This window comes from Austrofundulus limnaeus, unplaced genomic scaffold (genome assembly GCF_001266775.1).
Source record: "Austrofundulus limnaeus strain Quisiro unplaced genomic scaffold, Austrofundulus_limnaeus-1.0 Scaffold884, whole genome shotgun sequence".
NCBI lineage: Eukaryota > Metazoa > Chordata > Actinopteri > Cyprinodontiformes > Rivulidae > Austrofundulus > Austrofundulus limnaeus.
This window is the reverse complement of record NW_013953286.1, coordinates 29,548-41,309: the sequence shown is the minus strand read 5'-3', so window position 1 is coordinate 41,309 and position 11,762 is coordinate 29,548. Positions and strand designations below refer to the sequence as shown.

At 43.8% G+C, this 11,762-nt stretch overlaps 1 protein-coding gene across 9 annotated transcripts in view; it reads left to right on the top strand.

Moving 5' to 3' along the window:
• LOC106533104 (bromodomain adjacent to zinc finger domain protein 2B) overlaps window positions 1-11,762 on the top strand; it is a 47,870-nt gene that overhangs the window by 34,421 nt on the left and 1,687 nt on the right. For 4 of the 9 annotated variants that reach the window (XM_014029330.1, XM_014029326.1, XM_014029331.1 and 1 more), the window contains 14 exons: window positions 166-389; window positions 477-551; window positions 623-851; window positions 934-996; window positions 2,221-2,365; window positions 2,448-3,178; window positions 4,463-4,715; window positions 5,459-5,614; window positions 6,397-6,557; window positions 7,416-7,639; window positions 9,358-9,493; window positions 9,565-9,711; window positions 10,070-10,371; window positions 10,477-10,620. In XM_014029330.1, coding sequence (XP_013884784.1) covers window positions 166-389; window positions 477-551; window positions 623-851; window positions 934-996; window positions 2,221-2,365; window positions 2,448-3,178; window positions 4,463-4,715; window positions 5,459-5,614; window positions 6,397-6,557; window positions 7,416-7,639; window positions 9,358-9,493; window positions 9,565-9,711; window positions 10,070-10,371; window positions 10,477-10,620 — 2,990 coding nt within the window. Of the gene's footprint in view, window positions 1-165; window positions 390-476; window positions 552-622; window positions 852-933; window positions 997-2,220; window positions 2,366-2,447; window positions 3,179-4,462; window positions 4,716-5,458; window positions 5,615-6,396; window positions 6,558-7,415; window positions 7,745-9,357; window positions 9,494-9,564; window positions 9,712-10,069; window positions 10,397-10,476; window positions 10,621-11,762 lie in introns of all 9 variants that reach the window. The other 5 variants (XM_014029324.1, XM_014029323.1, XM_014029327.1 and 2 more) reach the window with 2 other exon arrangements.

Below are 11,762 nucleotides of genomic sequence, written 5' to 3'. Positions count from 1 at the left end.
ATTATTATTATTATTATTAATGAAGTTCTTTCACCTTCAGCTGCATCAGTTTTACAGATTTTGGTCTAAATGTTTCAGCTTCTTCGGCTGTTTTCAGCTTTATAGCTGATCTGGGGTCAGTTTGGAGGCTTTGTCGTTTAAAGAGTTTGTTCTTGTTTTCTTCAGACTAAGACCATGCTGGGGGACCACCTGACCAACGTGGGCATCAACAGGGACAACGTGTCCGAGGTGCTGCAGATGTACATGAGCGCTCACTGCGCTAACACGGACATGGCTCCGCTGGCCCTCAGCCTGAAGACCAAGGCCTTCCAGGCCCACACGCCGGCCCAGAAGGCCTCCATCCTGGGCTTCCTGGCCAACGAGCTGGCCTGCAGCCGAGCTGTGATCAGGTCAGAGGACCGGCTCGTTTCATAAGAACCCTCTGGTTCTGGTCCAGCCTGCGCTCCCATGTTTAGTGGATTTGTTTCCTGTTGCAGTGAGATCGACAAGAACCTGGACCAGATGGCCAACATGAGGAAGGACAAGATCATCATGGAGGGAAAACTGAAAAAGTGGGTTTGATTTCTCCTCAAACCTTGTTTTTATCCAGTCTTCTGTCACATAAACCCGTCTGTCCCCGCAGACTGAGGACCATTTACGCCAAGCGCACCGGGAAGCGGGAGGCCAGCATGGGCGGGGAGGAGAACCAGTCCGTCGGAACGCCGTCCTCCGCCTCCAAACGCAAGAGGAAGCTGGGTCCGGACAGCGAGGACGACGACGAGGACGACGACGACAGCGACGACCCGGAGGACGACGACGACGAAGAGGAGGAGGAAATCAAAAAGGTTAAAAAAGTGGAAACGTTCGACGAGGTAAGAACCAAACCGAAGGGCTTTGAAGAGGCGAGAGGAGACGTTTCACTACAGATGAGTTCTGTTTGTTCTGACCCGGCAGGACGAAGTGGACCAGGCCACCAGCATCGAGGAGCTCGAGAAGCAGATCGAAAAACTAGCCAAGGTGTGACGCTAACCACCGTTAGCATAAATGATTTCAGAAGACAGATTTACAAAACGATTTCAGTGTTTAGCTAACATTTAGCTCTTTTAGCTTTAGTAGCTGTTTTACTGCTATATCTTTTAGCTAACATTTAGCTCTTTTAGCTTTAGTAACTGTTTTACTGCTATATCTTTTAGCTAACATTTAGCTCTTAGCTTTAGTAGCTGTTTTACTGCTCTGTCTTTTAGCTAACATTTAGCTTTTTTAGCGTTTAGTAGCTGTTTTACGGCTCTGTTTAGCTAACATTTAGCTCTTTTAGCTTTTAGTAGCTGTTTTACTCCATCTTTTAGCTAACATTTAGCTCTTTTAGCTTTTGTAAGCTGTTTTACTCCATCTTTTAGCTAACATTTAGCTCTTTTAACTTTACGTAACTGATTTATGCTTTATCTTTTAGCTAACATTTAGCTCTTTTAGCTTTTAGTAGCTGTTTTACTCAATCTTTAGCTAACATTTAGCTCTTTTAGCTTTTAGTAGCTGTTTTACTCCATCTTTTAGCTAACATTTAGCTCTTTTAGTGTTTAGTAGCTGTTTTACTCCATCTTTTAGCTAACATTTAGCTCTTTTAACTTTACGTAACTGATTATGTTTTATCTTTTAGCCAACATTTAGCTCCTTTTAGCTTTTAGTAGCTGTTTTATGCCTTTATTGTTTAATTTAAGCTGTGATATTTTCATTTTGCTCTTTTTAGCTAACATATTTTTAGCTTCCATGTAACCCCTTTTAGCTTTTAGTTACAGTTCTGCCCCTTTTGGCTTTTAGCTTTTGTTTAGCTCATTTTAYTTAGCACTCTAATCCTTTTAGCTTCCATTTTGTTTCTTTTATCTCTGTTTCGGTTTGCTATTACTAGGAACATTTTTGCTCCTTTTAGATACCATTGTACCTGTTTTAGCTTTTGGCTATTATCTAGCACTTTTAGCTATCATTCTGCTCGTCTTAGCTCCTGTTTTGCTTATTTCAGAACTCAGTTTTAGGTTCAGAAAAACATTCTGTTTAAAATGTTATAAACGGTTTTATCACTGCAGCTGTTTGATGTTCTCTACAGTTTAGATGACAGATCAGCTGATATGAGGCGTTAATTAGCTGAATGAGTTAGCTCGTTAGCGTAGCATGCAGTGATTAATACGGTGATGAAAAAAAAGTTTATTTTATTTTGTAAATCCGTGTTTTTGTTTCCTGTCTCTGCAGCAACACCATCAGACCAGAAAGAAGCTCTTTGAGATCTCTCACTCGTTGCGCTCCATGATGTACGGACAGGACCGGTACCGGCGCCGGTACTGGGTCCTGCCTCACTGTGGGGGGGTCTTCATCGAGGCCATGGAGAGCGGTGAAGGTCAGAAACACAACCGGTGGCTGCAGAGTCTGGTTTTTATTCATGGRTTTGATTTTAAGACTCTGGGCTCTGCTTCCTGCAGCTCCAGAGGAGCTGGAGGAGGAGCGGCAGAGGAGGAGGCGCGCTGCAGAGGAGGTGAAGGTGAAGGAGGAGCCTCAGGAGATCGAGCTGCACAAAGAGAAACCACCCGGCCTGGACGTTCAGAACCTCCGAGGTCCGGAGCCACAGAAGGAGGAGGAGCCGAACGGGAAGAAGACGTCTCCGTCGCTGTTCTGCGTGTCCAAACTGTTCACGCGCAGAGACGTGTGCAAAGACTCAGAGAGTCCACACGTGAGACAGATCCGGAGTCCCGCCGTCTCCAGCACCGGAGCGTCCTCGTCCCCTCGTCACGGTGCTCCTGAGCCGGCAGCGACCGTCAACAACACTACTAACATCCCGCCTCCGGCCTCCACCTCGCTGTCCTTCCCCTGCCTGCCGGCGCCACGCCACAGCCCCGGGGACACTCCGCCCACGTCCTCCCCCGCCCCGTCCCCGCTGCTGTCCTTCCAGGCCAGCGACCAGCTGCTCCGGGTCCTGACGGAGCGGAGCGGACACTGGTTCAGTCTCCTCCCCCGGAACCCCTGCGACCTGGCCTCGCTCACCGTCACGCCGCCGGGAGTGCCCCGGGGCTCCCCTCAGGCCTCGTCCACCCCGGGCCGGCCCAGGTCCCCGCCTCCGTCCCCCGCGCTACCTCTCACGCCTTCCGCCGCCTCGGCCTCCACCAGCCCCCACCATCCGGCCGGCCTCCTCAACTACCCGCTGTCCGCCCTGCAGGTCAGACCGCCGCCGCCGCCATCTTTGTTGTCTTTTCTGCCTGTTCTGAGCCATAAACCTGTCCCCGGGTGGGAGTGTTGTCTCCTTTGTCTCTGTGGACACCTGTCCAAGGTGTCCCCCACCCCTCACACAGGGACTGCTGGACTCGGACTTCAGCTTCTGCTGCAGCTTCTTTTAGCTGTTAACTAGCATTTTGTTTATTTTAGTCTTTAGCTCATGTTCTGCTACGTTTAGCTTCTGTTAGCGTTTTGTTACTTTGGACATTGAGGGTTAGTGAGTGAGTGAGTGAGTGAGTGAGTGAGTGAGTGAGTGAGTGACTGAGTTAGTTAGTTAGTTAGTTAGTTAGTTAGTTAGTTAGGCTTAACTGTTGCTACTTTTACCTGTTAGTTAGCCTTATGATGCTTTTATCTTTTAGATTTCCTTTAACAACTATTGTTTTTTAGCTTCTGTTCACAGTTTATTTTAAAATTTTGGCTGGCATTTTACTACATTCAGCTGTTAGTTAGCCTTTTGATACTTTTGGCTTGTAGATAGCCTTTTGCCATGTTTAGCTAGCCTTTATAGACATTTAGCTTCTATTGCTACATTTAGCTTTTGATTAGCCTTTTACAACTATTTGTTTTTAGCTGACATTTTGCTACTTTTSTATTTTCTGCTTCTGTTAGCATTTTGACATTTTGCTAGTTTTTTTTGCGATGTATAGCTTTTAGTTGGCCTTTTGCTACTTTTAGTTTTCAACTGGTGTTTTGATAATTTTAGCTTTAAACTACCTGTTTGTTACATTTAGCTTTCAGCTAGATGTTTTGCTACTATTGGTTTATTTTAGCATCTTATTTGTAACTTTTGTTGTAAGTTGTTTAGGGTTAACCTTTAAAACTTTTAGCTTTTAGACAGCTTTTTGCCATTTTTAGCTAAATTTTTTTGACATTTAGCATCTATTGCTACATTTAGCTTTTATTTAGCTTCTTGAAACTTTTAGCTTTTAGTTAGTCTTTTGCTACTATACTTATTTTAGCTGGCATTTTCTATTTTTAGCTTTTATCAGTATTTTGCTACTTTAAACCTTTAGCTAGTCTTCTGCTACTTTTAGCTTGTAGTTAGCYTTTTAATCATTTTGGCTAGCCTTTAGTTATGTTTAGCTTTTAGCTAGTGTTTAACTTCTTTCAGCCGTAACGCTTCAGTTTCATCTTCTTCAGCAGCTTTCAGTAAACTCATTCAGCGCTCAGCTATCTCTGTATTTCAGCAGCTAAATTCTTTAGCTGTGTGTCTTCTGTTTGTCCGCAGCTGAAGTCTGGAGGCTCGTTGTTGGGCGTGTCCTTTGGCAGCTGGCCCAGCGGGGTGATCAGTCCCAGCCTGCCTCTGTGCAGCAGCCCCAGCCCCGTGCCGGGCCACTCTCTGGAGGGAAACACGGCAGCGAGCGTCTCCAGTAAGAGCGAATCACCGTTGCCTCGTATCGAGAAGAGCTCCTCCATGCCTTCGCCTGCTTTAGAGATGCCGAAGTCCCTCGACCACACGGCGCCTCGGCCCATCCCAGAGGGTGGGTGGCTACACGCTGAACAAATTTACAAGATTTAACGCTGTGTCTTTTTTTTATCCTGCTACTTTTTACTCCTTTTATTCCCTTTAGCACCCAGCTAACAGTTTGCTACTTTTGGCTTTTAGCTACTCTTCGAATACTTTTATTGTTTGGTTATAGTTTTGCTGTTTTTAGCTTTTAGCTACCATTTTTCTCTTTTCACCTTTGGGCAACCTTTCTGCTCTTTTTACTTTTACCCATTGTCTTAATGTTTTTAGCTTCCATTTTGCTCCTTTTAGCCTTTAGCCTTCATTTTTCCTGTTTAAGCATCATAACTACATTTACAGTGTAGGTACTGGCTAATAGTTTTACCTTTTATCTACGTTTCAGCTGGTTTTTAGCTTTGATTTAGCTCATTTTATTCTTTAGTTTAGTTTTGGCTACTATTCTGCTAATTATTTTAGCCTTTACTTTCTTTTTGTTTTTTCTTTTGGCTTTGGCTACATTTTGGCTACTTTTACTGAATAGTAAAAGTTAGTTTTACTTTTTATTTACAATTCTGCTGCTTTTAGCTTTTATTTAGCATTTTAGCTTGATCCGTTCAGTTTTAGCCACACTGTATTTTAGCAAAAATAGGTAATTCTTCAGTTTAGCTAAGATATTTTTTGTCAGTATAAGGTGCAGAAACACCTTTAGCTTGGTTTAGCTGTATTTAGCGTGTTGGAGCGTGTTCTAGCTGACGTGCGTGTGCGCTCCTGTTTCAGACATGCTGACGGGTTGGTGGCGAGTGTCTCACGTGGAACAGCTGAGGTCTTTAGTGGAGGCACTCCACAGCCGAGGAATCAGAGAGAAATGTCTCCACAGGCAGATGCAGAAATATCTGGAGATCATCCCTCAGGTCTGCACCAAACACAGAGACGGTGAGTTCCTGCAGCTTTCAGTGGTTTTTAGCTATTGTTCAGCTTCTTTTAGCTTAATACTGGTGTTTTTGACTGAGCTAATGCTTTGCTGCTTTTGGCTTTAAACTAATGTTTTGAACTTTTTGGATTGTAGCTAGCATTTTGTTGCTTTTAGATTTTAGCTAGTGTTTTAATCTTTTTGGATTGTAGCTAGCATTTTGTTGCTTTTAGCTAATGTTTTAATCTTTGACTTTTGCCTGTTGTTTTGTTACTTAAAGCTTTTAGCGTGTTCTTGCTCCTTTTGGATCATAGCCATTATATTCATTTTAGCTTTAAGTTGTTTTGTTACTTTTAGCTTTTTGTTTATAGCAAGTGTTCACCTTTTAGCTGTTGTTTTTATAGCTTTAGATTAGTGTTTTAATCTTTTTTACTTTTAGCTTCTGCTTTGCTATGTTTAGCTTTAAGCTAATGTTTTGATCATTTTCGACTGTAGATAGCATTTTGCTGCTTTTAGGTAGTGTTTTAATCTTTTTAGCATCTAGCTAGCAGTTTACTCATTTTGGCTTTGAGTTATTGTTTAGATCTCTTTAGCTTCTACTTGTTGTTTTGATTAATCTTTCAGTTTTTAGTTTGGTTCTTACTCCTTTRAGCTTTTAGCCAGCCTTTAGCTTTAACAAATTCAGTTTCAGCATTATTTTCAGCAAACTTCAGTAAAGCCTTTTAGCTCTCAGCATTTCTCTTGTTCACATTTGATTTCCTTCAGCTGATGTCTGTGATTGACAGCTGTCGTTTCACCCGTCTAGTGGCCATGATTGAGCTGAGGGAGCTGGAGGAGAGCCAGGTGAGCGTGGAGTCGGTGCGGGGCTGGTGTGTGGAGGAGCAGGCCATGGAGATGGACATCGCCATGCTGCAGCAGGTGGAGGAGCTGGAGAGGAAAGTCACTGCAGCCAGTCTGCAGGTCAAGGTGAGTCCCAGAGAGCCACACTGGTCCTTCCTGGTCCTGGAACCTATCAGAAGACTGGTTCTAACCACTGAGACCAGTCAAAAGACTGGTCCCGGTCACTGGGACCAACCAAAAGACTGGTCCCGGTCACTGGGACCAATCAGAAGACTGGTACCGGTTGCTGAGACCAATGAGAAGACTGGTCCCGGTCGCTGAGACCAATGAGAAGACTGGTCCTGGTCGCTGGGACCAATCAGAAGACTGGTCCCGGTCACTGGGACCAATCAGAAGACTAGTCCTGGTCCCGGTCGCTGAGACCAATCAGAAGACTGGTCCTGGTCCCGGTCGCTGAGACCAATCAGAAGACTGGTCCTGGTCCTGGTCCTGGTCCCGGTCGCTGAGACCAATCAAAAGACTGGTCCAGGTCGCTGGGACCAATGAGAAGACTGGTCCCGGTCGCTGAGACCAATGAGAAGACTGGTCCCGGTCGCTGAGACCAATGAGAAGACTGGTCCCGGTCGCTGAGACGGATGAGAAGACTGGTCCTGGTCGCTGAGACCAATCAGAAGACTGGTCCAGGTCGCTGGGACCAATGAGAAGACTGGTCCCGGTTGCTGAGACCAATGAGAAGACTGGTCCCGGTCGCTGAGACGAATGAGAAGACTGGTCCTGGTCGCTGGGACTAATCAGAAGACTAGTCCCGGTCACTGGAACCAYTCAGAAGACTAGTCCTGGTCCCGGTCGCTGGGACCAATCAGAAGACTGGTCCCGGTCGCTGAGACCAATCAGAAGACTGGTTCTGGTCACTGAGACCAATCAGAAGACTGGTTCCGGTCACTGAGACTGATCTGAAGAGATAACAGATTATTGTCTTCTCAGGGCTGGACCTATCCGGACCCACAGTCTGAGCGCGAGGACCTGGTGTACTACGAGCACAAGCCCCTCCCTAAATGCACACCTGCATCAGGAAGCGCAGGAGACAAGGACTCCAGGGAGCACCTGGAGGAGCGCGGGGAGAAGGGCGGGGTGATGCGTCACCCGGACAACCCGCTGGACATAGCGGTGACACGTCTGGCCGATCTGGAGCGCAACATCGAGAGAAGGTACCTGAGGAGCCCCTTAGGTACCACCATTCAGATCAGGCTGGATAATGTGGGTACGGTCACTGTCCCCGCCCCCGCCCCATCCACTAGTGCTGACAGGGAAGGGTAGGTCATTTCTCCAACCAAAGCTCCACCCACTGTCCCACTGAGACCACTCCCTCTATCTGTGTGCTTCATGTTTTACATTTTACTGCAAACTCACAAGTCGCATTTTCTGACAAAATGCAGTGTGAATGCTGAGTGCTGAATGACAGCTAAAATATGATCAAACAGCTAAAATATGATCAAACAGCTAAAATATGATCAAACAGCAGTTTAAACAACAGCTAACAGTTGCATAACAGAGGCCAAAGTGAACAGATAATACTAAAATATAAACAAAAGCCAAAATGAGCAAAATATGAGCTAAAATGAGCAGAACACGAGCTGAGATCAGCATAACAGAAGCTAAAATTTGCAGAGTATGAGCTGAAATGAGCACAGCTGAAGATAAAATGAGCAGAACACGAGCTGAGATCAGCATAACAAAAGCTAAAATGCACAGAACATGAGCTGAACCAAGGCCTGCACAGTGGCTGAAATTAGCAGACTAGGGGCTAAAATGAGCGAACAAAGAATGATTTGATCGAAACAGGTGCTAAAATTAGCAAAACAGAGGCTGAAATGAGCAAAATAGAAGCTAAAATAAACAGAACAAACCCTGAAATGAACATAACATGCTAAAAGAAGCATAGCAGCAGCTAAAAGAGCTAAACTTAGGCTTTAATGAGTCAGCAAAAGCTGAAATGAGCAGAACAGAAGCTAAAATGAAGACAGAAGAGAAGAGCTGACAACCTAAAAAACTAAAAGCATCAGAATAATAGCTGAAAGATAGAGTGGAACAATGGCTAAAATTAGCACAACTGTAGCTAAAGTTAGCAAAACTAAAATTAGCAAAACAGCAGCTAAAACATTCAAAACAGTAGCCAAACCTAAATAAATAAAGCTTTCTAAAATTAGTAAAATGATAGCTGAACAAGCAGAATYGAAAATAAAAGTAGCTAAAGTTAACAAAAAGCAGCTAGAGAAGATTACTTAGTGAAGGATTTTGAAATAAATGTTTGTGTTTTTTATTAATTTGATTTTTAAAAAGTTGAACAGTCTAAAAACAATAAAAACTAAGTTTTAGCTCCGATCGTTTTTATTCAAGGCTAAAATAACACAAAGTACAGAAACGTAGTGGCAGGTGTGAACAGTGTGAATGCTGACTCAGCATTCACACAACAACAAAATAAAAACAAAGGTGTTTGTTCTTTTCTTTGGAGTATTTGGTGTTGGTTTGTCGCTCCTGTGTTTCTTTGTTTTGGGGTTTTTATTTTGATTGATTCACTGTTTGTTTGTTTGTTTGTTTGTTTGTTTGTTTGTTGTTTTGAGTGGCAGGGTCATTTCCTGCAGTCATTGTTTGATTTGTTTCCTGGTCATGTGCATGGTGTTGTGGATCTGTAACTTCGGCCTCTAACAGTTCAGACTTATGCTATCTGCATGAGCATCCCCTCCCCTCCCCCCACCTTTTTCCTGTGAAACAGCCGGTGTGTAGCTCCTCCCCCTCGGCACCTCCCTGAATCCTCATGCCTGTCTCTGCACAGCTGAAACTTCTCTCTGGCACCTTTTTTTCAACTGATACCAACCGTTTGTGGATAAGAGTGGCCTTCTAGGTTCTCATCGTCTTGTCTTCTCAGTGGTGAGGAAGAGGTGGCCCATGGGATGAAGGTCTGGAGGAAGGCCCTGAGCGAGGTGCGTAGCGCCGCCCAGCTGGCCATGTGCATCCAGCAGCTYCAGAAGTCCATCGCCTGGGAGCGCTCCATCATGAAAGTGGTAAGAAAGGTTCTGACTGAGTAAAACCAGGTTCTGTAAAGAAGAGTCTGATGATGTGGGTTTTCTCTCAGTACTGTCAGATGTGCAAAAAGGGGGACAACGAGGACCTCCTCCTGTTGTGTGACGGCTGTGATAAAGGCTGCCACACCTACTGTCACAAACCCAAAATCACCAGCATCCCTGAAGGAGACTGGTACTGCCCGGCCTGCATTTCCACGGTACCAGAACTTATTTTACCTCTGTCACACAAAACACCATGTGTTGTTAAAAATACATAAAATAACCCTGTGTACCTGCTACCTACAGAGTACATATTTTATAAACATATATATATATATATATATATATATACTTACAGAGTACCTATTAGATATGTACCTGCTACTTACCGGATATGTACCTGGTATTTAACCAATAAATATCCGTTTTTATACTGGATAACTGGTATTTATTCAGCTGTATTATACATCGCTACATAGAAAATACTTGTAATCACTTCCGTGTACTTGTACTACATACAGTACCCGTTTGAATTGTCCTGAACTTCAGGTAACCTTTTGTTATTTTATTTCTCAGGCCAGCGGTTCGTCCCCAAAGAGCAAAAAGCCTCCGGCTAAACCCGTAGCTTCGACAGCTGCAGGCGGTAAGAAAGGCTCGGAGGCCAAGAAGAGCGGGAAGCAGACGGGTAACGGTGAAGTGTCGGAGGAGGACTCAGCCAGCGCTGGCAGCACGCCAAAAAAACTCTCAAAAGACACCAGCAGGAAGAGGAAGACAGAAGACAGCTCCCCCGCMCCGACACCGGCCAATCAGGAAAGTCCCGTGTGTGTGAAGAGAGCCAAGACGGCGAGGGACAACAACAGGGACCTGGGACTGTGCAGGCGAGAGCTCAGACTTCCTGTCTGCGTAAAGCCTTARATATGCAACCTTTTTTTAAAGTGTGTAACAAATCAAACAAACATCTCCGTGTTCTTGTCTGTTTTCAGGGTTCTGCTGGCCGAGTTGGAGCGACACCAGGACGCCTGGCCCTTCCTCTCCCCCGTCAACCTGAAATCTGTCCCCGGCTACAAGAAGGTCATCAAGAAACCCATGGACTTCTCCACCATACGAGAGAAGCTCGTTAGCAGCCAGTGAGTTCACAATTAACTAGTTAGGTTTAAGCTTTTAGGGCCGGGGGGTCAAACTTACAGACGGGGGCCAAAACTGAGTCCAAAATCCTTAATAACAAATTATTTATATAGAAACACTAATTTTTAGTGATGGGCATAGCTTTGCTAATGAGCTAACAGCTAATTACGGAAATAGGTTTTTGTTTAGCAGATTAGCTTTTTACTAACTTTGAAAAAACGTAAGCTAACCAGTTAGCTTACGCTAAATTTGATTTTGCCAAATTTAACAGCTAACTAACAAGCTAACATCAACTGGTTTGTATCAGTCCCACCAGTCTTCAGCTGGAAAGAGATCTGAGACTGAGGGACACTGGTCCCAGTGGTTAGCGGTTAGCATTAGTGTTCTCTTTGGCTAATTTTATTTGTTTCTTTTTAGCCTTATTGTCTGCTAATTTTTCCTTGTTTAGCTGTTTAGCCTTAGCTTCTGGTAATTCTTTTACATTTAGCSATTTAGCGTTAGCAAAGCTACATTTTTAGTTAGCAATTATGAGTTAGCTAAGCTAACTTTTTGGATAGCAGTGCCCACCACTGTTAAGTACCTCTTACGTGTTTGTATTGTTATATATTCTGTAACATTTAGAACAAACATAACGTAACAGATAAAGAAAAATCTTTAAATTTAGAAAGACTCGTCTTATCACACTCCAGCCAATCAGCTAAAAACAGAAAGCAGAAACAAAAAATCTAAATATTGGACTAAAATATGAAGAGAATATAGAAAAAAAGGATSAATGTTGATTCTGTTGTTCTGTCTTGAAGTTGGCGAACTTTTCTAAACACAGTGATAAAAACTATTTCACAATTAAAATCCTTTTTTTGGGGGGCTGGACAAAATATTACCGAGGGCCAGATTTGGCCCGCAGGCTGTAAGTTTGACGCTTATGTTTTACAGGGTTCCAGGATTAGTTGTAACATTAGARTTTATTTGATAAACATTTATTTTAACTGTAAATTAAAGACTGTAAAAATACTTTAGGACGTTTAGGTTTGTAAATTTTAAAAATATATTTTATAGGGCTGTGTATTGGCAAGAATTTGGCGATACGATACATTTCATGACAGAGGGGTCACGATACGATATCTCCCAATATATTTCGATACTG